Source organism: Filicampus tigris, chromosome 6 (genome assembly GCF_054856515.1).
Source record: "Filicampus tigris isolate MCC_2025a chromosome 6, RoL_Ftig_1.0, whole genome shotgun sequence".
In the NCBI taxonomy this organism is placed as follows: domain Eukaryota; kingdom Metazoa; phylum Chordata; class Actinopteri; order Syngnathiformes; family Syngnathidae; genus Filicampus; species Filicampus tigris.
In genome coordinates, this window is record NC_141222.1 from 27,825,184 (window position 1) to 27,847,843 (window position 22,660).

Below are 22,660 nucleotides of genomic sequence, written 5' to 3' on the forward strand. Positions count from 1 at the left end.
TTTCCTGGCTCCTCCTTCTTTCTTTTAATGTATCCTTCTTTTCCACCCTTTCTTTTCCTCTTTTGTTTTCTCTTTCTTTCCTTGTCCTTTCCCGCCACTTCCTTTGTGTTCCATTTCCTGTCCCCTTCTCCTTCTTTCCTTTCCTCCTTTCCTTTCCTTTCCGGAACCTTTCCTTTCCTGTCTCCTTCATTTGCTATTTTACCTCTCTCCTTATTTGATCGTTAAGTCATTTCCTGTCACCCCCTTTCCTTTCTTTTCCTTCCCTTTCCTTTCGTGTATTCTCTTTCTTAAGGACCTTCCTTTATTTTACTTTCCTCCTTTTTGATTCACCTTTCATTTCTTGTCTCATTTCTGTTTGCTCTTTTCTGTTTCTCTTTCCTTTCCTTCCCTCCCTTGCTTCCATTCATTTTCGTCCTCATCTTTCCTGACGTTACTCGCCTTCATTCTTTCCTTCTCTGATATTATCCTAGTCTGCATGTCGTCCTTTCTGTGTCTCTCTTGTCCGTCTTTGTCCTTGTTGCCGTGTTGCGTTTCACGGGTGAGATCCCGAGGAGCATAACAAGAGGAGGATGCGGCGTTGTGGCAAAAGAGAAAGGAAGAAGATTGTCTCTTCAATCGATCTGGTAATCCTCTCCTCTTCTGTTGCTCAATGGGGGGACAAAATACATCATCCCAATCGGCTGCTGAAGGACAAGAAAGGTTGGGATGGGGCGAAAGGGAGAGAGAGAGATTTCAAGGAAAGGAAGAGCAACTCCGCCATCTAGTGGTTTAGAGGCAGTACTGCAACAAGATGTTCCGGGGTGTGTGACGACAAGTGGCCATTTGATTAGGTACAGCCGTCCAGTAGCGTTGCCTATCACCCACCTATTATGCACCAGTCTCTGTCCAACATCTGGAATAACTTGTCCTTCATCCCTGGTGATGCGCTGTCAGGACCTTTCTGCGTTTTCCATTCCCGTTTCTGGTGAGCAAATGAAATGCGTGCTCATTGGGATTCAGGTCGGGGGAGGGATCGGACCGACGGGTCCAAGCCTTGGATTTACGAATTAAGGTCAACCGCTGGTGGGTTGCGGTGACTTTGGCATTAAAAAAAAAAATCGGTTTAATTATTTAGTTAGTTGGTTAGTTGTAGTTAATTGCTTAGTTCACATGTTCATTTGGACCAAGGTTAGGTTAGTTTTTTTACAGTCAGTTGTTATTCAGTCAAATGCCGAAATAGGTCTTTGTATCAATAGTTTGTTAATTCTGACAACAATTAGTTTGAGCAGATGGTTTAACTAGTTATTTAGTGATTTATTTGGTGAACGAGGGGTAAGATGTTTATAAGTTTTTTTTAACTTCAACCTACTCACTTTGAGTTACAATCGTAATTTTATTTTGAAACGTGTACATTTTGTTGCAAACCTGATGCTCAAATAAAGAAAAAAAAAAGATTGACATAGAGTTCATTCATTTGCTCACTCATTTGTTTGTCCATTTTTTTTCATGCTTCAACCACCAGCTAGGTAGTTAGTTGTTTGTTTCCCATTAGTTAGTTAGTTGACTCGATTCTTTCATCCGTTAGTCAGCGAATTTGCTTGTTCGTACTTGAGTTTGCTCACTCACTTGTTTGCTAACAGTAAGGTTTTTTCACCTTCATTCTTTCATCGGTTAGAAATTTAACGCTCACTTATTTGCTAATTGTTGCATAGTTTGCTCATTTTCAGTTATAGTTAGTTAGTTGGGTAATCATCTTGTTTGTCCTTTAATTTGTTTGGTTTGCACACTCACTCGTCCGCACATACAGTACCAGTCAAGATTGTGGAAATTTGTTTGTTTGTTTGTTTGCTCGTCATTTTGCTCAGTTGTTTGTTCACTCTTTTCTGCTTTTCGTTGACAGCTGTTCAGCTAAAAATTGAAGGTGTTGTGCAACACAATCTGATGTGGTGATGAACTTTTAATTTGAATGGCTCATTTATTAGTGTGTGTTGCCCGCACCCTTTTTTTTATTATCTTACTACACGTTCATTTCATGAGGATGTGTGTCTCGTTCCCACATGTGTTTAGTTGCCTGTTTAGGCTATTAGCTTTTCTGGAATCATGTAAGCTGTTGCTGCTACTACTTTAAGATCAGCTCAGATGCTGTGCTCCTCCCCTCGTTTACTCTCTCTCTCTCTCTCTCTCTCTCACACAGCACACAAACCAGTTTCAGGAGAAGGGAGAGTTTAAAAAAAAAAAAAAAGGGGGGCATTATTTTGTGCATCGAGAAGGCGTGGACTTCCTCCAAAGCCTTCCAGGAGAATTGCAGCTTGAGAGACGTGTGAGAGGTGCAGACATGGACTGGGGCACTGATTTGTGGGTGAGTTTCACACCTTTGTCAACAACAACAAAAACAACAAATTGTAACTTGTAGGCCAGCAGTGTGTGCGTGTAGGTGTGTGTGTGTGTGTGTGTGTTTGATATGTGTGAGAACAGAAGACGATTTCGCAATCGCTCCCGCATACCTTGTGATGTTGTCTCTTAAAGGTGTACAATCCACTCGTTCACCTGTTTGCTTTTCACGCGTGACAGGAAGTCCGGTCGTCTACTACCGGACGCCTCTACGTTCCCACGTTGTTGTCGTCGTCGTCGTCGTCGTCGTTGTTGTTGTTGTTGTTTTGTTAGTGTGGTCGATACATAATCAGTCAGTTTTGTCCCGTGGCCGAACAGCTGTTGTTTATTTTTTGGCTGGCCATTTTTCACTCCTCTCAAGCAGATACAATAAAATGTCCAAGATGTAAGTCGACAATTATATCAAATGTTGTCGTCATAAAAATTGTTACTTCAGTTAAGAACCCAAGTCAGATGTTATGCTTTCGTTTTTGTGCATGGCAGCATGGGTTAGTTAGCTCGTTATTAAGCTAGTTTGTTCGTTTGCTCTAATGTTATGTCATGAGTAAGTTAGTTGGTTATTTGGTTGCTAGTGGCGACTACGTTTGGCTCTTTGGGTTTTTGTTTTCTCGTTTGTTGGTTTGTTTGTTAAATAATAAATGAGTAGTGACTTGCTTGTATATTGTATACTACTTTGTTAGTTAGTGTACAGTTATTGTGTTCATTCATAAGTTCATGTTGTTTGATTGCTTGGCGCCAGTAGTTAATTTATTTGCTCATTGGTGCGTTCTTTCATTGCCTAATTAGAGTGTGTTCATTAATAAGTTAGTTGCTGTTTGATAAGATTGTATAGAAGATAAATGCTAAACCAAAGAGTGCCTAGAACAGAACCGTGTGGAACCCCACGAGTGACTGGATTTTAGTGCTAAGCATAGTCTTGCGATTCAATTACTTTTTAAAAATTGATCTCATACGGAATGAAATACAGTAAATACGTGCGTGTTTTTCCTTCAAAGTGTAACGGGTCAGACATAATGTTGCGCCTGTGCGGGGCTGGTCACGATTTGTCTGCTAAGGAGGGTAAATTTCATATTTAAAGTGTCCTACCTTCCAAACGGAGTTCTCCGAAGTCTCAGGAAACGTCCAAGTTCCGTGATTTACAGCCAGCTTCAGATTTCAAGGAGTTTGCCTGTTTGCTGGCTGTGCAAATTTCCAGGTTACGCACGGTGGTTGTCTGGACGTGAGATTGCGAGCACCTCAAAGGTGCGCAAGCCTGGCGGGAAACGGGACAATATGGCCTTAGTTTGTTACCTTATTCATTCTTTCGTTAGTTTGTTCATTCAGAAAGAAGTTTCTCTTCGCTGGCTTAATTCGTCCACTGGTTCTTGCATTTTTCATGAGTTAGATTTATTTGCATTTGTTTGTTCATTGGTGAGCTAGTTGGTATTTAGTAGGTTAGCGCTCATTGGTTGTTGTTGTTGTTGTTGTTGTTTTTTTCATTTTTTGGTTAGTTTTTTTGTTTGTTAATTTACTCATTATACATTTGTTCATTAGTAAGTTGGCTGGTTAGTTGCAGTACTTCTAGCACGACTTAGCTTGCTCGCTCATGTGTTTGCTCTTTTAGTTAGTTAGTTAGTTAGTTAGTTAGTTAGATGGCCCCTCTCGGCAGTTAATCCCAATCACGGCAAAAATCACAGCTACATGCTTGGACTTTGCCGGCGCGAGAGCGCTCTTGATTTCGCCGGCCGAGATTTGGATGACGTGTCGTCAACGGGTGTCGGGGAGGCGGGACAAGTCCGACTGGTTCAGGCCTCGGCGGAGCTCCCGGCATCGTCAGTCCCTCAGGATGACGTCGCCGTGGAGATGGCGAGGCCAGTGTGACGCCTAAAGGGCGCTATCAGTCCAAGCCATCTTGTTGTGGGTCAGCTGAATTCCGAAACACCCCCCACCCTGACACCCCCCCCCCCCCCTCCTCTTTCCTCTCCATGGTCTCCCCCCCTTCCTTCCCCTACAGGACACTGCCCAGCCTTTGCACCGCCCTCCCACGCCTCCCATTCTACCCCCTTCCCCAAACAGCCTTGACATCACTTAGGTGGAGTCTTTTTTGTCTCCCTCACTGTGCAGCAATTCCAACGACAGTATGTCATCATGTCCTTCCCGCGCACACAACACATGAACACAACGCGCACAGCACACAACACAAGTCTTGCACCACACACACACACACACACACACACACGCGCGCAGCTTACAAGATGTGCACACAACACAAAGAAACACACTAATATGCAACACACACAATACACAAACACAACATATGCGCGACACAAACCGATCACTTCTGTTTTCTTTTTGTTGAAATTTAAGAAATGTAGTGACATCCAGGCTTTGATGTCCAAGAGACAGGACAAAAGTGGTCTTGAGGAGAAATCGGGGTTTTTTTTCTCAGCGGGACATAGATCTGACAGTCATCCGCATAGCAGTGGAAGGAAATATCGTGTTTTCAAAGGATGGAACCCAGGGGCAGCAAACGAGAACAGCAGGGGCCCCCAAATTGAACCCTGTGGAACACCATGCGATAGAGGGGCAGAGCGCCACAGGGAGGAACCTAGGCTAACAGAAAAAGTCCTGCCAGCCAAATAGGATCCAAACCACTCTAGAGCGCTTCCACGAATGCCCACTCGGTGCTGCAAACGAGCCGAAAGAATACTGAGGTCCACCCTATCGTATGCTGCAGTCCCATTCAACAAAACAAGACATACATAGTCTCCGAGGGGATATCATTGAATCGTTCTGATATCATTGTCAAACGGCCTTCCCTCTCATGTACGGCAAAATAACGACATTTAAAATCAACCCAAATGCACATGTATGAACTTACGACAAAGGCGACATTTTCAAAGTCAATCCCACATTTTTTTTCAAGAATATGTTCCCAGCAGGCCGACTAGTTGAAACACGGCATTCTGATTCATTTTGAGTTTGTGGAATAAGTGTTAATGCACTTTTTTTTAGCCATCTCTGGCGGCGTCCATTTTGTCTTCTGTCGACCAAAAATGACACCACAACTGCTCACAAGGACCAATCACGGCTCAGATTCAGAAAACAAGTCAGCCGTGATTGGTCGTTGTGATCAGTTGTGATGTCATTTTCAGTCGACAGAAGACAAAATGGCCGCCCCCAGAGATGGCTAAAAACGAGTGCATTTTTCTGCTTAACTTATATTCCACAAATACAAAATGAATCAAAATGCTCTGTTTCAACTAGTGGGCCTGTTGGGAACATGTTCTTGAAAAAAATATGTTTGGGTTGACTTCAACTTTAATGTAGTAAATTTTACAAATGTAAAATATCTTTTCAGTTAGTTTTCATTTGTTTACAAAAAACAACAACAACAACAACAAAAACACACAATTTTCTTTCATAACCGGAAACATTTTTCTAATTTGAGTTTTGGCTATTGAGTTAGTTTCCGTGAATTGTCTTGTGACGGGCGCGTGGAGCTCCTTTCTCCCGATGAGGAGCTTTGCTCAGGTGCCAAAAAGGCAAACGTTCACATGACACCAATTTTCCCTTTTTTTTTTTTATTTATTTATTTTTTTTTTTCTCAATTTTCCTTGAACAACGCCGGCTACGCGTGTGCGTTTGTCACGCGACGCGACGTGACGTCAGGACCAGAACGACGTGATCGACAAGCACACTCAGGCGGGCCTGGACCTGGTGGAGCGCTACATCAAGTTTGTGAAGGAGCGCACCGAGATCGAGCAGAGCTACGCCAAGCAGCTCAGGTTTGCGCCGCTCGCGCGCGCGGGCGCGCGCACGCTCGAGCACGTGCGCGTGTCACTGTGCCGTTGTTGTTGCAGGAGTCTGTCCAAGAAGTACGTCAAGAGAGGAAGCAAAGATGAGCAAGACTGCAGGTCACAAGCACTACCACAATGTCCGCTGCATGTGTGTGTGCGTGTGCGTGTGTGTGTGTCTTGGAGTTAAAGTTGTGTTTGTGTCTTCAGGGTGTGTGTTATCAGGTCGTGTATTTGCGTTCTGGTTTGTGTGCGAGTGAGATTGTGATTCCATGTTCAGCTTGTGTGTTTTTAAAATGCCCAATGTGTGTTTCTGTCGTGTGTGTTTGTGATGAGCTGCGTTGAGTAAAATTCCGCGCGCGTGCTTTGTCGCGTTCACGTTTTTGTGTCTTTGTGTTCAGCCGGTGCTCATCGACATGTAAATGTGCGCGCGTGTGTTTTCAGATTGCATCTTTTGTAGGGCTGTAGCGATGAATCGCAAATCGCCTCAAAAGCGATTTGGCCCGATTAATCGAGTTGATTAAATTCATCTGGAAAATGATGTCTTGAAAGAGCAATTTTTAAAAATCGAATCGAATGGAAAATTGGGAACTGAAAATCGAATCGAAACAGGGTGAATGGTTACGTCGCTACATCTTTGTGTATTGGTGTCACAGTTTTGTGTGTGTGTGTTTGTCAAATTAAGCGTGTGCGTTTTTCTTGTGTTCAAGTTGTTTGTGGTGTGTTAGTGTTGGGGTTGTATGTAAAGGTTGTGTGTGTGTGTTCTCAGATGGCGTCTTTATGTATTTGCGTTAAAGCGGAAGTCAACCCCCTAAAACTCTTGACAAGAATGTCAATGTTCTATGCGGCTTCACTCGTCTAAAGACGGCAATTTGATTCATCTTGTGTTTTGGAATATGAGTTGAGCAGCAAAATCCAGCCGATTTTAGCCATCTCAGGGGGCGGCCATTTTGTCACTCGCTGTCCACTGGAAATGACATCACGACTGCTCACAACGACCAATAAAGCTTCAGAAAACAGCTGACCCGTGGTTACCCTGAGCAACTGTGATGTCATTTCCGGCGGACAGCAAGTGACAAAATGGCCGCCCCCCTGAGACGGCTAAAAACGTCTGGATTTTGCTCCCGTTCCACAAACGCAATATCAATCAGAGTGACGACGAGTGGAGGCTCGTAGAACATATTCTTGTCAAGAAAAAAACAAACTTTGACCCTTTTCAGGTTAAGCGTGTGTGTATGTTTGTGCGTTAGTTGCTATTTGTGTCATGGGGTTGCATTTTTGGGCAGTCGCGTGTTTGCGTCTTCGGGTTCACGTTTGTGCTTTTCCATCGTCTTCTTTTTGCCGTGTCCAGAGTCAACGTTCGGGTTGTGCGTCTTCCGGCTGCGCTCAACTTGTCCGTTTGTGGCTTTGCGTTCAGATTCAGCAACCACGCCGCCCTGCAGGAGATCCTGACTGAGCTGAACGACTACGCGGGCCAGCGGGAGTCCATCGCCGAGAGCATGATGACCAACATCTGCGTGGAGCTGGCCAAGTTCCTGCAGGACCTCAAGCAGGACCGCAAAGCGGTGACGAGCCGCCGCCGCCGCCGCCGCTACGCACGCACGCACGCACGCACGCACGTTTGTCCCTGAAACGCATCGCCTTGCCTTCCGCAGCACCTGACTGACGCCAAGAAAGCCCAACAGAACCTGGAGAGCAGCTTCAAACAGCTGGAAAGTGTACGTGGCGTGTGACGAAAACGCTTTCGTCAGCTTGCGGGTCAAGAGCGTGTTTGCTTTTTGTCAGCTTTTGTGCTCATAGCTTGCGCGCTCGCCGTGATCGGCGGGCGGGCGGGCGGGCAGCCTTAATGTCGGCAGATTGTTGTGTTTTGCATGAATGCCTTCGGAATTATGCTCATCCTGCTTTTGGTGATGTCATCAATGATGTGTGCGCGCGCGCGTAGACAAAGAAGCGCTTCGCCAAGGAGTGGGCGGAAGCCGAAAAAGCGACGCAACAGGCTGAGAAAACGGAGAGCGACCCCAACGCCACCAAGATAGATGTCGATAAAGTAAACACACACACACACACACAAACGCTTCCGATACCGAGAGACGAGCATTCGCGCTAAAAATATCGGGTTTCCCGATGGGTCGATGCCGACAAAATTCCTGATACAAAAAAATGTTGTGTGAGTGCTCAAGCATTCACATCAATAATACTGTCTCCTAAATAATTGAGTGTGAATGCTGAGAGACACAGTATAGTACACAATACTAGAGTATGTGATAAAAATGTGGGAATGCCGAGAGCCACTCATTCACGGTCATAATATCGTGCTAAAATGCGTTGGATGCTGAGAGATGAGCTCACTTGCATTTGTCACTTGCAGTGATATAGAAACGTCATGACGGGAATGCTGAGATACTATCACTCACAGTCATATTGTTGTGCGGATGCTGCAACATGAGCATTCACAGCCATACGAAAATATGTCCCGAAAAAGAATCGCTTGGACCGTCATTCATAGTCGTAAGATTTGAATCAAAATGTGATGGATGCTGAGAGACAAGCATTCAGAGTCATGTTATTATGGTTAAAAAAAAAAAAGACGTCCTGGCTGCTGAAATCTGTGCACACTCACAGTCGTGCGATAACAACTTGATTGTGTGAATGCCGGGAGACGAGCACTCGCATCACAATATTCGGGTTTGTGTGGATGCTGAAAGACAAACATACAGTAGCGACTATCCATTAAAAAAAAAAAAACGTTACTTTGTGAATGCTAAGAGACAGCTGTTCCACCATCATAATAATGAGGTTAAAAAGTGTGTGGGTGCTGAGATACAATTATTTTCAGTAATCTAAAATAATATTGTTGGAATGCGGCGCGTTGAGGACTCAGTCATAATATCATGATGGAACAATACAAGAATGCCAAGAGACAAGCATTAACAGTAATCCGATTAAAAAAAAAAAAAAATGTTATAGTGGCAATGCAGAGAGACGAGCATTCACAGCATACGACCCAAAAAAATCTTTTTGGGGAATCCTGAGAAACAAACTTTCACAGGTATCATAGACGAGCGGTCATGCCCGGTCAATACAGTCATACTAAAATACATCAATAATGATATCGTGTGAATGCTGAGAGACGACGATTTATGCATCAGAATGTTACAAAAAAAAACAACAACAACTTCGTCTAGATACTGAGAAACGAGCACTCACAGTCAAGTGTGAGTATTCGCATCGTCTCCGTTTGCCAACAAGGCCGTAGTGGGAATGCTGAGAGACCATCATTCCCAGTCATAGTACCGATGTTCAAAAGTGGGGATGCTGAGAGACAAACAAAATCTCATGATGCATTTCCTATTCCCTTGAGCCGCCGACAGCGTCTCTCGGCATCGCCCCCCCCCCCCGCTGACGTTGTTGTCACGTGTCTTGTTCCTCCGCCGAAGGCCAAGCAGCACGCGCACGTCCGCACGCACACGGCGGAGGAATGCCGCAATGACTACGCCGCGCAACTCCAGAAGTACAACAAGGAGCAGAATTACTTCTACTACACTGAGATTCCGCAGATATTCAATGTGAGAACATCGGCATCTTCATCATCATCATCATCATCATCATCCTCATCCAGAGCAGCTGTTTTCTGAAGCTATGCCATGATTGGGCGTGACCTGAGCAGTTGTGATGTCATTTTAAGTCGACAGAAGTCACAAAATGGCCGCCCCCAGAGATGGCGAAAAACGGCTGGATTCATTTATATTCTACAAACGCAATATTCATCAGAATGCCTTGTTTCAACTATAGTGGCCTTGCATAGAGCATATTCTTGACAAAAAAAATGTTTGGGTTGACTTTCGCTCTAAACAGGAAGTCAAGCCAAACCCATTTTTTTCAAGAATATTTTCTATGTAAGCCCACTCGCCGAAACGCGGCATTCTGATTCATTTTGCGTTTGTGGAATATAAATGCACTCGTTTTTAGCCTCTCTCTGGGGGCGGCCATTTTGTCTTCCGTCGACTGAAAATGACAACACAACTGCTCACAGCGACCGATCAGGCCTGACCTGTTTTCTGAATGTGAGCCGGGATTGTGACAAAATGGCCGGCCCCGGAGATGGCTAAAAACCAGTGGATTAACACTTATCCCACAAATCTTTATCCGAATGCCCCGTTTCAACTAGTGGGCTTGCTATAGAGCATATTCTTGAAAAGAAAACGTTTGCGTTGACTTTTGCTTTAAGGTATAGCGACAACAACTTCCAAGTTATGTTACTGTGGTTTAAGCATGCGTCAATAGCGTTTGAGCAATGGGCGAAAACCGATCCGGCTTGTCGGTACGGTCACGAAAGGTTGATCCGAATGTGAGCGGTTTACTCGCTTGAATGTCACCCCGCCTCTGGCCTGCGCGACGCGACTCGCCGTGCACGGCCAGCTGACGGCGTGTGCGCGTTTGCGCAGAAGCTACAGGATCTAGATGAGCGGCGGATTCGCCGTCTGGCGGAAGGATACTGCCAGTTCTCCGACTTGGAGAAGAAGGTGCAGCCCATCGTCTCCAGATGTCTCGACGGAATCTCGGCAGCCGGAGCTAAAGTGGACGAAAAGCAGGCCAGTCGCACACACGCGCGCGCGCAATGTGCGGACATGTGCGACGTGTGTATTTTGCGTGTGTGGCGTTATATTCTGTGTGTTTACAACCGCCAAAATTTGGTCATTTTGTATAAAATCAACCCCCAAAAAACGGGGCTGTTTTGTAGTGCCCCCTCCCCCCCAAAAATGTGTTGTTTTATACAAAACAATCCAAAAAGTTTCTCCTGTTTTTTTTAAACCCAAATTTAGGTGTAGTGTGCCGTGTATACTCTCAAAAACTGACAGATCTGTGACCTGGGTCAATTGGACTCAACTTTCTTTAAAAAAAAAACATTGGGTTGTTTTGTGTAATCCAACACCAGAAATTTGGTCATTTTGTATAAAAACACCCCCCAAAAAATTTCTTTTCTTTTTTTTTTTAGACCAAAACCCCCCAAATGGATTGTTTTGTACAAAACAACGCAAAATCTGGATCAAAATTGAAGCGAATCACGGGCCTCTGAATGGGAATCGGATGAAATCGTGAGGTACCCATAGATCCCCACCCCTATACTGTATATTGTGTGGACCCCCTTGAGATGTCCTTGCCCCCCCCAAGGAAAAAAAATCGTAGCTCCGCCAGTGTGTGTGATCATGTTTTGAGTGTGTTGAGATTGCGTGTCCCTTGAGTTTGCGTGTTCCTGTTTTCATGCGCCGTATTTGTGTTCTCATGCTGCGTGGTCATGTTTCCGGACCACGTTCCAGCGCGTGCGTTTGCGCGCTTTGTGCTCGTTGGTGACTGACGTGGGCGTCGCGTCTGCGCGTCCTTGTCGTTGGCCAGGACTCGCTCCTGTTGGTGGAGCAGCACAAGTCGGGCTTCGAGCGTCCCGGCGACGTGGACTTCGAGGACTACACGCAGGGAATCAAAGCGGCCGGCTCCGACTCCAGCCTCAACCCGCCCAGAGTTCGCACCAAGCTTTGGCCCTTCAGCAGGAAGCACAAGGTCAACACGCACGCACGCACACACACACACACACACACACACGCGCGCGCACGCCAAAGAATGCTGCGGAGTGAGCGCGGCGCTAAAATGAAGTGCGCATTCCTCGCCTTGCCCCCCCCCGGGGCCCGTCTAATTCCTGCACTGACTTGTTTCCTCCACACATCAGCGGCGCTTTTTTTTTTTTTTTTTTTTTTTTTTCTTTTATGCATGTTGTGCTTTTTTCAAATGTTGTGTTGCGTTCCGACGAAAATCAACCACGCTGTCTCTCTCTCTCTCTCTCTGCGTCCAGACGTCGCATGCCGAGAAACACGTGGTAACTTGTTATCTTTTGGCCTCACGGTGCAGGGGAGCTGGCCTTTTTTTCCTTTTGGTTTCCTCACAATGACAACGTTTGATTCTGTGATGTCACACCTGCGCGGTCGCTTTGTTAGGGACGCCTGCAGAAAAATATGGACGGAAAGAAAATCTGACCCAAAAAAAGTTGTTCCTAATATTTTGGTTATCTCCTTGGGACAAATTATTAGAAACATCTCTTGAGCAGGCAGCAAAAAAAAAAACAACAAACCCCCCCCCCCCGCCCCCCCCCAGGAAATTCAAATGAAAACTTGATTCGAGCGCTATTTTGTTTGTGCAGGTGTACCTAATCAAGTGGCTGATAAATGTTTGCCAATTGGGGCAAAAAAAAAAATTGTGAGAAAGTCTTTGAAAATTATTATTATTTGATAAGCTATAAACTATTTATTCTATATGTGTATATATGTATGATATGACCGCGGATAAATGGCAGATAAGGGATGCAATTTCCATCATTTTAATTTTTAATTAATTTTAAGTTTAAGCTTTAATTTGAATTCAAATGTGATATTTGGATTTTCTACTGGTATGTTTATTTTATTTGAACCGTTGTTCATGTTTATTTTAATTGACATAATTTAAATTTTAAAATGTGTATGTCATTTCACATTTTTTAAATTAAATTTGATATTTGTTATTTCATTTTTAACATTGTCCTATTTGAATACAAGTGGAATTAAAGTTTTACTTGTGGAAAAAAAAAATGCAATTGTTGAATGTAATTTGTCACTTCATTTAGTCATTTGAGTTGCATTTGAATTTCCAATATCACTTCATTCCACTCCATTTTAATCCCTAAAAGGGAAATTCCGTTATACGACCAGTGTAATGATATCATCAAGAAATTATTAAAAAAAAAAAAAAAGTACAAAAATGACATTAAGGTAACTTTTAAAAATGTCTAGGTGTATATTTTTGGGGAAAGTACAACAAAATCTGAATATCGTCTACGAGAATCCTAATTCTGACAAAGATGAATCAAATTTGGAACTAAATGACGAATGTTGCACGTTTGTGACCTCACAGAAGAAAAAAAAAAAATGCAATGATTGTGGCTTTTGTTTGGAATCCCGCTCGTGGTCGCCATCGGCCTTGACTGCTTGACATGGATCCTAATTATAGTGTGTGTGCCCGCGCGCGTGTGTAGCCGCCGCCGGCCGAGGACTTTTCTCACCTTCCTCCTGAGCAGAGGAAGAAGATGCTGCAGGCCAAGATCGACGATGTGTTCAAAAAGCTTCACAAGACGCAGGAGACCAGGTGAGATGACACTCGCGATATTAGGCAGGCAGGCCAGACCGGCTGTTCCTAATAAAGTGGCCGAGGGGGCGGGCGCTTATTTCAAGATGAATGGTGGCAAAAGTTGACTGAAAATCGCGTCCGCTTTCTATTTGTGCTAATTTTTTTTTTTTTTTTTTTTTTTAATTTAAACACCAAATTATTATTATTTTTAAATGTTAAAACTAAAAGAAAAAAAAACTGTGCATTCTATCTAATTAATTTTAGTGAAGAATATTTGAAATGCTCACGTTTTAAATTGCAAAATGTAAATTATTTTAAAATTCAAATGAGTTATTAAAATATCATTTAAAATGCCATTCATTTTTTTCTTTTATGAACATTAAAGCGGAAGTCAACCCAAACGTATTTTTTTCAAGATTTTTTTTTTTTTTTTTTTTCCTTTTTAGCCATTTCTGAGGGCGGCCATTTTGTCACTTCTGTCGACCGAAAATGACATCACAACGACCAATCACGGCTGACCTGTTTTCTGAATCTGAGCAGTGATTGGTGGTCGTGAGCAGTTGTGATGTCATTTTCAGTCGACAGAAGACAAAATGGCCGACCCACCGGTGGCTAAAAACGAGTGGATTAACACTTATTCCACAAACGCAATATTGAATACAGAATGCCCTGTTTCAACTAGTGGGCTTGCGTAGAACAGATTCTTGAAAAAAAATTGTTTGCGTTGACTTCTCATTTTTAATAACATTAAACAAAATATTCATTTGAAAAATAAAAAATGGATTACAAAATAGGGCGGAATGCGCTTTATAAATAAAATTGTATTGTATTGATTAAATGGAAAATGTAATAAAACACTGAATAATAGTATTTCATGTAACGGCATGTGTTCAGAATGAGATTGAAAATGAGTTGTAAAATTTTCATTGAAACATTTTATTTGTTATATGTAAAAAACATTTTAAAACGTCGTTGTATTTTGTTGGTAAAAAAAAAAAAAACCCAACAAGATTCCATTGAAGTCATTTTAAGAAAAAATTGACGAGCATGTGTTGCGTTTTGGGAGTCGGGGCGTAAAACGTAAAAGTGTGCTTGTGCGCCAGTGAGGCCCTGGAGAAGATGAAGGGCGTGTACGAGCAAAACGCCGACTTGGGCAACCCGTCCATTCTGGAGCCTCAGATCGCCGAGACGGCGCAGAACATCGGATACCTGCGCGGCGAGCTCGCCAAATACGAAGTACGAGCCGCTCAACGCCAAAATTGGCTTCCTACCAGGCACCTCTTCACCTTCCTTCTTCTTCTTCTTTTTTTTTTTTTTTTCGCAGACGTGGTTATCCGAGGCGGTGGGAGGAGACGAAAGCGCCAACGCCATCAACAACAACAACAACAATAGCCACGCGCAAAACACGTAAGGACCGGCCTTGAAATACTTTTCCATTTTTCATTATAGTTCGTTTTTATTTTGTTTTGACCTTTGTTTGTTTTTTTTAAAGCATTTTCTTTTTCCTTTTTTTTTCGTGAACCAATTTCAATCTGGCAGGCTAACACAGGCGCGCACGCACATACAAAGGACTTTTTTGCTACGCTGACTTGTCTAAGCGTACAAAATGGTTTCAGTTAGGTTCCGTTTTTTTTGTTTTTGTTTTTGTTTTTTAAAGCATTTTCACATTTCTTTCATGTTGTTCACGAAAATGTTTTTTCAAATTTATTTTGAGTTATTTTGCCGATTTTCCGTGACCTGTGATATCCTTGGAAAGGACAAACGGAGAGTGGCAGCTGCTCAATAGGGGGCGCTAGGGCGCCGCCCTGCTGATGCAACTTGAGTAAGACAAGAGTGAAGTCATGAAAGTGAAATATTATAATGAAAAAACAAACTTCCCAAATATACGTGTATGTAATTTTAGATGAGTAGGTGTGACGCCTCTCTGGTTTTGGGCGTGCTTATGTTTGCTCGTTGAAAGGTGATTTGCCATTTGTTGAATGCAAAAACTTGTTTTTGGGACTGCTCAGCAAATGGCCAACGTGCGCTCTTGTGCGTGTCCGCAGCGTCGAGACGTCTGAGAACCATCAGAACATTTACACCGAGTTTGACGACGACTTTGAAGACTGCGGCCAGTGCACGGCTTTGTACAACTTTGAAGGTTTGCATTCCCCCACCCACCCACACACCTGGTTTTGTTAATTATTGTCAAAGTATAAAACGGTTGCAAGAATTGCGACATACTAGGTGGAATTGAAAGCCGAAGAAAGTTGGGGAGGCTCTAGAAAAAAACAATATAGTCATTTTGACCATGAATAAAATTGCATTTGCTAATGTTGTACATGTTTTCAAGAAAAAAATGTAACAGAGAATAAAGTCGTATTCTTCAAGAGTAGTCATATTTTTTGCAATAAAGGAAAGTTTTATTTATTTTTTTCCCCCAAAAAAAATTCTAGAAAAACACACAAAAGAGAATTTTTTTTTTTTTTTTTTTTTACAAGAATAAAGTATTTTTGCAAAAGTCACATCAGGAGAAATAGGTCATATTTTCAAGATACAAAGCTGTAATATGAAAAAAAAATGTGGAGAATAAAATGATTTTTTTCAGAATAGAATACATTTTTCTGATTAAAAAGTAATGAATGAGAGTACCGTTTTATTTTTTCAAGAATATTATTTCGAGACAAATAAAGATTAGTCGTATTTTCGAGAATAAAGTCACTTTTTTTTTGGTTTAAAAAAAATGATAATAAAGTTGTATTTTTCAAGAATATGTGAAAAAGCACAATGGAATGCAGCTGTTGTATTCTTTCTAGAAAAAAATAACAGAGAATAAAGTTGTACTTTTCAAGAATATTTTTGTGATTAAAAAGTTGTAATATTATCAGGCTGGTTATTTTTCTCAAGAATAGTTTGTCTTGAAAAATATCATTCGAAAATATGTCAATAACAGTCACGTTTCTTTCTGAATTAATAAATAAATTCATGTCTTTCTAGATGCATTTAGTTTTAATTATAAGAATGAAGGCGTCTCTTTATTTCTAGAAGTCATTTTTCAACAATAGATTAAAATAAAGTTATGTTTTATCACGAATACACCCTCATAATCTTATGAGAATATGAACAATTCACCTTTCAAATAAACAAAACCAAACAATTGACAATAAAAATGATACATTTGAATTTTTTTTAAAAAAAGGCCCCATCTGGTGGGGCACTTCTCCGACTGCCCCGAGTGCGCAGCTTCCAGCCCAACAAAGATTTGAAGACTTGAAGAATGTTGTTTTTTGTTTTGTTTTTTTCCCCACACAGGCAACAGCGAGGGCACCATCTCAGTGACGGACGGCGAGCTTCTGTCCATCATGGAGGTGGACAAAGGCGACGGCTGGATGAGGGTCCTGCGGGCCAACGGGGAGGAGGGCTTCATCCCCTCCTCCTACGTCAAGTTGGTGTCTTAACGCAACAACCTCCCAACTTGCACTCTTGCAACTTCCTGCGTGTCCAAAACATCTTTCTGTCACAGTGCATTTAGCCCGCCCCCCACAAAAAAAATAAAAGCTGCTGTAGCCACGCCCCTCTTTCCTGATTGGATACTATTTTTGTCATAAAAAAAAAATGGATCCACACTATAATCACAAAGGAGTTGGCGTAACAAAGGTAACGTCCTTTGTTGCCTTTGTAAGTGTTGAGGTGTTGAGGGCCGCACTAAAAAAAAACAAAAAAAACAATAGTCGTTTTTAGGAGGGGGCAAAGTCACATTTTTTAATGTAAAAAGTAACATGACAAAATTGGAGGATAGTATTTTTTTTTTAACCTACAGTCTTTGTATTTTGAAAGCGACCATTTTTGGGGAGGAGAAAGGCTCTACTCTTACCAGGATAAAGTCATATTTTTCTTTTATTTTTTCATGCTTAAAAAACCATAGTACTAGAAAACTTGTATATTTTTATGAAAAGAACAAAAAGGTGAGAACATTTTTTAACGGAAGAAAAATATTACTATGTGTGTATAAACTTTTTCAAGAATAAAAACTCTGAATTTTACAAGAATGTTTTTTTTTTCTTTTATACTGAAATTCATGTTACAAAAATAGTGAAAAAAAAGGGGCTCAATTTTTTTATTCATTGTATTTTTTTATGTACGTATAAAAAAAATATTACGAGATCAAAGCCCAAAGACTGAGAATAGTCATATTTTTTCATGATTAAAGTCATTACAATATTAAATTAATATTTTTCTGCTTAAAATATGGCAATATTACTATGTCAAACTTTTTCAAGAAAATGTAATTTTTACAAGGGTAAAGTTGGATTTTTTAAGAAGTAATAAACTTACAATATTTTGGGAGGAAAAAAAACCTATGACAATAGTTGTCTTTTCAACATGAAAAATTCTACTACAAGAATTTTTCTTCATAAGATTTTTTTTTTCTCTTTCTCAAGATAAAAATCTTGCAGTAATTTGATCTTCCATTTTGTGACAAAAAAGCCCCTGCAAAAACCATGTGAAATGTTTTTTTTTTTGTTTTTTGTTTTTTAGTGCAGCCCTCGTAGGCCTTGGACAGCACACCCACTTTACCATTTTGTAAGTGCGCAGTGACTTACTGTATTATTGTTTTTATGATTATTATTTGATGAGCCTGTTCAAGGTCACACAGTCGGCGCCGCCTTTCGGGCTTGACTCACACTGGATGCTGCGCTAACAATGTTTCAATGGATGTATCGTTAAAAGTACATATTGGAAGCATAATAAACAATAAATATGAACTACCAACGTACAAAGTGAGATGTCAATCTGATTTTTGTCAGTCGCGTTGCGTCGTTCATCGGTGTATTGTGTAAATCTCAAAATAATGTAAGAGAAATATAAAACAAAAATAAACCTTTACTTGATGACATTTACACAAGTGGAAAGAAATCATTTGGTCGAGTGATGTCGGAGCCAATATTTGTTTGAATATAATTTTTGCTTTAAAGTCAAGTAGGGTGAGCAATTGTGCCACCTACTGGCCAAATGGTGTCCAAGCCGGTTGGCATTGTAGTGCGCGCAGGCTTGTGAACACGCCCACTTGATTGGAACAGGTGCGCTCGTTTGGAGGAAAGTTTGATGTGGAAACTTTCTCAACTGCGCTTGCAGGCTAGTTTTGGGGTTTTTCCATTTATGACAGCAGTCTATTTCGATTATTAACTATAGTGTAGACAAATCTGTGTACACACAACATACACAATGAACCACAACAAACGGACCTTGGAAAGAACGTGGCATGGAGGCTGAAGTCATCGAAAAGTAAGACAAAATTCTTTATGTCTGTGAGAGCGTGTTGGTGCATTGTCCTTCAAAAAAAAAAAATGAACGTGGATCTTTGTTGGCCTTCACTATTGGCAAGGAAAGGAAGGCGACAACAGCAGCTCAGCACAACGTATGTCCGGAATCGGTGAACGGGGCAATTTTGTTGTGGAGATCTACCTAGATGGGCCGCGACCCAATTAAAAAGTGTGTGAGTCCACTTGCTGCGTATTTGATTTGAAAAAAAGACAGGTCTATAATGTCTCACAGTTCAACTACAAAATAGTTTGGGAGATTTGGGTTTGTTCAACTGCCTGGATGGGCTGCAGTCTAATTAGACTGAGGGGCCCACTCATGTGTACAGTTAAACTATGACAAGGAGTTCCTCCACCGTGGTCACGCCAAATCACATTTAAATCCCGAAAGCTAAAGTTTGAGCAACTGCCTAGGTGGGCTATGGTACACTTGAAGACTGAAGGATCCACTTGTATGTAGAATTGAACTATTGCGAATGAATGAATGAATGTAAGAATTCACATTTTCATCACAAATGTCTTACGGAAGACGTGTGCACAACTGCCTAGATGGGCTGTGCTCCAATTAAAGCATGACGCGTCAACTCAAAGAATTAGACAAAAGGTTCTGTCATGTCTTTAGACTCAAAAATCACACATTGAAGATGTTTGTACAACTGACTAGACGGGCGGTGGTCCACTCGCATTGTCCACTGGTTGCATTTGTATAATTTAACATGGACAAAGTCTTCTCCGTCCAGTCGGAAATCACATTTTGCTCAGGAAAGTTGTCCCCACGGTCTCAGCTGAGAGGCTGCGGCTGTTCGGGTCTGATCTCGACCGGTTCCAGTTTATCCGAGAGCACGCAAAGAATTTTGTCAAACTTGTCGTGGCGCTCCTTGCTGTCCGCCTCCGCTCCCGACTGGCCCCAGAAGAGTCGCAGGGCAAACTCGGTCCGGAAGGCCTCCAGCATCTCGGGGATGGGCATCCACTCGCCTGGAGGGGTATGAAGTCAAATTTCATGAGTCAAGTTTATTTTTTTTTACATTTAAAAAAAAAAAATATATATATATATATATATATATATATATTGTAAGAAGTATGCCATTTTGGGAGAATAACATAACACAAGAATGAATCTTTTTTTGTTTTTTTTTCAAAATTAAAAACGATATTATGATAAAGGCTTTTTGAAATTAAAGCGATAATACATATTACCGAGATGGATTTTTTGGGCATAGAAATGTGAATATTATGATATCATAAAAACAGTCATTTTTGAAGTCAAATTTATGATCATAAATTCATATTTTTGAGATGAAAGAATGTGAGAATCATGTGGAATTTTCTTTTGATGAAAAGTCCTAAAATGACGAAAACTAAGATCTTTTGGGAGCGGAACAATGCTCGGAAAACAGTCTTATTTTTCGACAGTCACGATGTCATGAGAAAAAAAGTTTGTTTTTAAAAACTGCTTATTATGAGAAAAAAAACAAATGATTAAATTCTAGCCACCATAACGGGTATGAGTGGTATATGTTGTGAACGTTAAACGTGCGTGCGTGCGTGCGTGCGTACTTGCGAGCAGAGCGCTGGCGTGCTGCTGGTGTTGGTGCGCGTGCGCGGCGTGTCGGCGGGCCGCCTGCAGGAGGTCGTAGAGCATCTGGCAGCCTCGCTGGCTGTCCTCCAGCGGGTCCTCGCCCTCCAGCAGCAGCAGCACGGGAACCAGGTGCGGCACGGCCACCGGAACCCCCAAAACGCACTCTGCGCACGCAAAACGCAACAAAACACAGCATTTTGACGCTAGTCTTTGATTCATTTATTGATTGGAAAGAAGTTAAAAAAAAATGTTAAATAAAAATTTAAAATTGAGTCCTCCTTGCCAGTAGTTGGCGCTATAATATGGCCATTGGCTAAATTTGTGTTCATTTGGATTTTATGCATCAAAAGTAGGAGCGGTATCGGTAAGAGTGAATCCTCCTACTGGGATCTGTCTCGAAAAGCCGCTGGCGACCTTGTCTTTTTCTTTGGCTTTGCGCGCCTTACCGTCGCTGTCGTTGAGCGACTTCATGAAGGGCTTGAGTGTCTTCTCGAACAGGACGGCGCTCTCGGTGTGGTTCCGCCGCAGCGAGCGCCACGTCATCTCCAGTCGCATCACCTGCACGCACGCACGCACGCACGCACGCACACACGGACCATCAGGCGTACGCTACATGTCGGTGGAGGCCCGGCATATTTCAATGCCCCCTTGAAACCTTAACCCCAATTTAAAAAAATACTTTCAAACCCTAACCGTAGTTTAAAATCCCACTTTAAAACCACAAGCCGACTTTGAAACCCTCGACCCACTTTGAAACTCTATTTGAAACCCTAAAATCCAATTCAAACCAAATTTTGCACCCCTAAGCCCAGTTTACAACCCTTGAAACCCTAACCCTACTTGGAAACCTTACTTTGAAAGCCTAAATCTACTTTGAAACCCTGATCTAAAACCCAAACCCTAATTCAAAACCCCACATTGAAACCATACCCCTAGTTTAAAATCATACTTTGAAGTCTTAAGCCAAATTTAAAACCCTACTTTGAAACCCTAACCCTGGTTTGAATCCTAGTATGAAAGCCTAACCCTACTTTGGAGCCCTAACCGCAGTTACCCTAACACTACTTTGAAACCCTACTTTTAAACCCCAACCCTACTTTGAAACCCTAACTGTACTTTGAAACCCTACTCCTATTTTAAAGCCCACTACAAATCCATATGTCCACGCCCCCATCCCCCCCCACCCCCCCCGGAGCAGGGGGGTGTCGACTTTTCATGGCAAACATTGGAACAGCGACGGCGGCGCACCTGAGGCATGTCCAGCGCCTTCATGACGGCCGAGAAAGCGTAGAGGTCGCAGGCGTGCTCCTTGAGGGCCTGCGCCAGCAGGATGAACTTGTGCAGCACCGTGGCCCGCTGGCTCACCGTGCCTGTGCAGCCCAGGATGTCCACGGCCACGCCCAACGCGATCAGATGGTGCCTACGATTTGGGGGCGGGATCATTTCTCCTGCGCGCCAGTGATCGGGCGGTATGGGCAAAGGCAAACGGCCTACAGGGGGCGCTATAAATAGGTGCCGCATTTAGGGCACTAACTTTTTTTTTTTTTTTTTGAAGCACTTTAAAGAGAAAGTCAACGCTAGCATATTTTTTTTCAAGAATATGTTCTATGCAAGCCCACTAGTTGAAACAGGCCATTCTGATCAATATTGCCTTTGTGGAATAAGTGTTAATCCACTCGTTTTTAGCCGTCTCCGGGGGCGGCCATTTTGTCACTTCTGTCGACTGAAAATGACATCGCGACTGCTCACAAGGACCAATCAGGGCTCAGCTCCAGAAAACAGGTCAGCTGTGATTGGTCCTTGTGATGTCATTTTCAGTCGACAGCAAGGAACAAAATGGCCGCCCCCGGGGATGGCTAAGAACAAGTGCATTTTGCTTCTTAACTCATATTGCACAAACCCACTATTAATCAGAATGCCCGCGAGTGGGCCTGCTGGGAACATATTCTTGACAAAAAGATGCTTGGGTTGAGTTTCCCTTCGAACACACTTGAACAACAATGGAAACGCGTTTAAAGATTGCACAGTGTCAATCTAACAAGCTATTCATCTCACAATACAGATGAATCATCATGCCCAAAGATGTACGATATAAAATGAACCTTAACAGGCTTTGCTTGCTGCAGTGGTAAAAAAAAAAAAAAAAACTCCCGACACGAGCGCTCCGCTCCGTACCTCTCGAGCAGGTCTTGCCGCAGCTGTCGGCCGTGCGGCAGCGTGATGAGCTCCAGGCCCGAGTCCACGCCCATGGTCCGCCTCTGCTCGGGCGTCACGCCCAGGATGCGCGCCACCTGGCAGTCCACGCTGAGCATGTGCAGCGCGGTGGTGTTGGGGTCCGAGCGGTTGAAGAGCTCCTTCAGCACCAGCAGCACGCTGGGCTCCAGCGGGCGGTTGTTGTCCGGCAACAGCAGCGACTCGAAGCGGTCCAGCTGGAAGCACGAGCTCCGTTCCATCTGTGAGCGCGGTGAGGAAAACAAGGGCGTGAT

At 42.7% G+C, this 22,660-nt stretch overlaps 2 protein-coding genes and 1 long non-coding RNA gene across 8 annotated transcripts in view; 1 reads left to right on the forward strand and 2 right to left on the reverse strand.

The window, feature by feature from the left end:
* Positions 1-18,055, forward strand: trip10b (thyroid hormone receptor interactor 10b). 4 transcript variants are annotated; one of them, XM_086033794.1, is made up of 16 exons: positions 1-623; positions 2,174-2,338; positions 6,022-6,137; positions 6,213-6,266; positions 7,564-7,711; positions 7,802-7,864; positions 8,089-8,193; positions 9,584-9,712; positions 10,592-10,738; positions 11,541-11,702; positions 11,992-12,015; positions 13,204-13,313; positions 14,399-14,531; positions 14,620-14,702; positions 15,341-15,435; positions 16,587-18,055. In XM_086033794.1, exons 1-16 carry the CDS (start codon positions 570-572, stop codon positions 16,730-16,732), a joined length of 1,734 nt encoding a protein of 577 aa, XP_085889920.1. In that variant the 5' UTR covers positions 1-569; the 3' UTR covers positions 16,733-18,055. The 4 variants fall into 4 exon arrangements, with proteins under 4 accessions (XP_085889920.1, XP_085889918.1, XP_085889919.1 ...); XM_086033792.1 differs by lacking the exon at positions 1-623; XM_086033795.1 differs by lacking the exons at positions 1-623; positions 2,174-2,338 and adding an exon at positions 2,399-2,755.
* LOC147146579 (uncharacterized) lies at positions 179-3,564 on the reverse strand. Its single transcript, XR_015087176.1, has 3 exons — positions 3,457-3,564; positions 865-961; positions 179-683 (listed from the first exon to the last, which is right to left on the reverse strand). It is a non-coding gene; the product is annotated as an uncharacterized LOC147146579 (long non-coding RNA).
* Positions 16,882-22,660, reverse strand: part of sh2d3a (SH2 domain containing 3A) — a 19,321-nt gene continuing 13,542 nt past the window's right edge. For all 3 annotated transcript variants that reach the window (XM_086033776.1, XM_086033778.1, XM_086033777.1), the window contains 5 exons: positions 22,350-22,627; positions 21,423-21,594; positions 20,621-20,732; positions 20,153-20,338; positions 16,882-19,570 (listed from right to left, as the gene is read on the reverse strand). In XM_086033776.1, the coding sequence (XP_085889902.1) occupies positions 19,377-19,570; positions 20,153-20,338; positions 20,621-20,732; positions 21,423-21,594; positions 22,350-22,627 (942 nt within the window). In that variant the 3' untranslated portion in view covers positions 16,882-19,376. The remainder of the gene's footprint in view (positions 19,571-20,152; positions 20,339-20,620; positions 20,733-21,422; positions 21,595-22,349; positions 22,628-22,660) is intronic.

Bases quoted from the DNA above. Each gene is read 5' to 3' on its own strand.
- trip10b (XM_086033794.1), top strand. From the start codon at position 570: ATGCGGCGTTGTGGCAAAAGAGAAAGGAAGAAGATTGTCTCTTCAATC. The intron at 14,532-14,619 runs GTACGAGCCGCT...TTTTTTTCGCAG, and splicing joins GCGAGCTCGCCAAATACGAA to ACGTGGTTATCCGAGGCGGT. The intron at 15,436-16,586 runs GTTTGCATTCCC...TTCCCCACACAG, and splicing joins GGCTTTGTACAACTTTGAAG to GCAACAGCGAGGGCACCATC.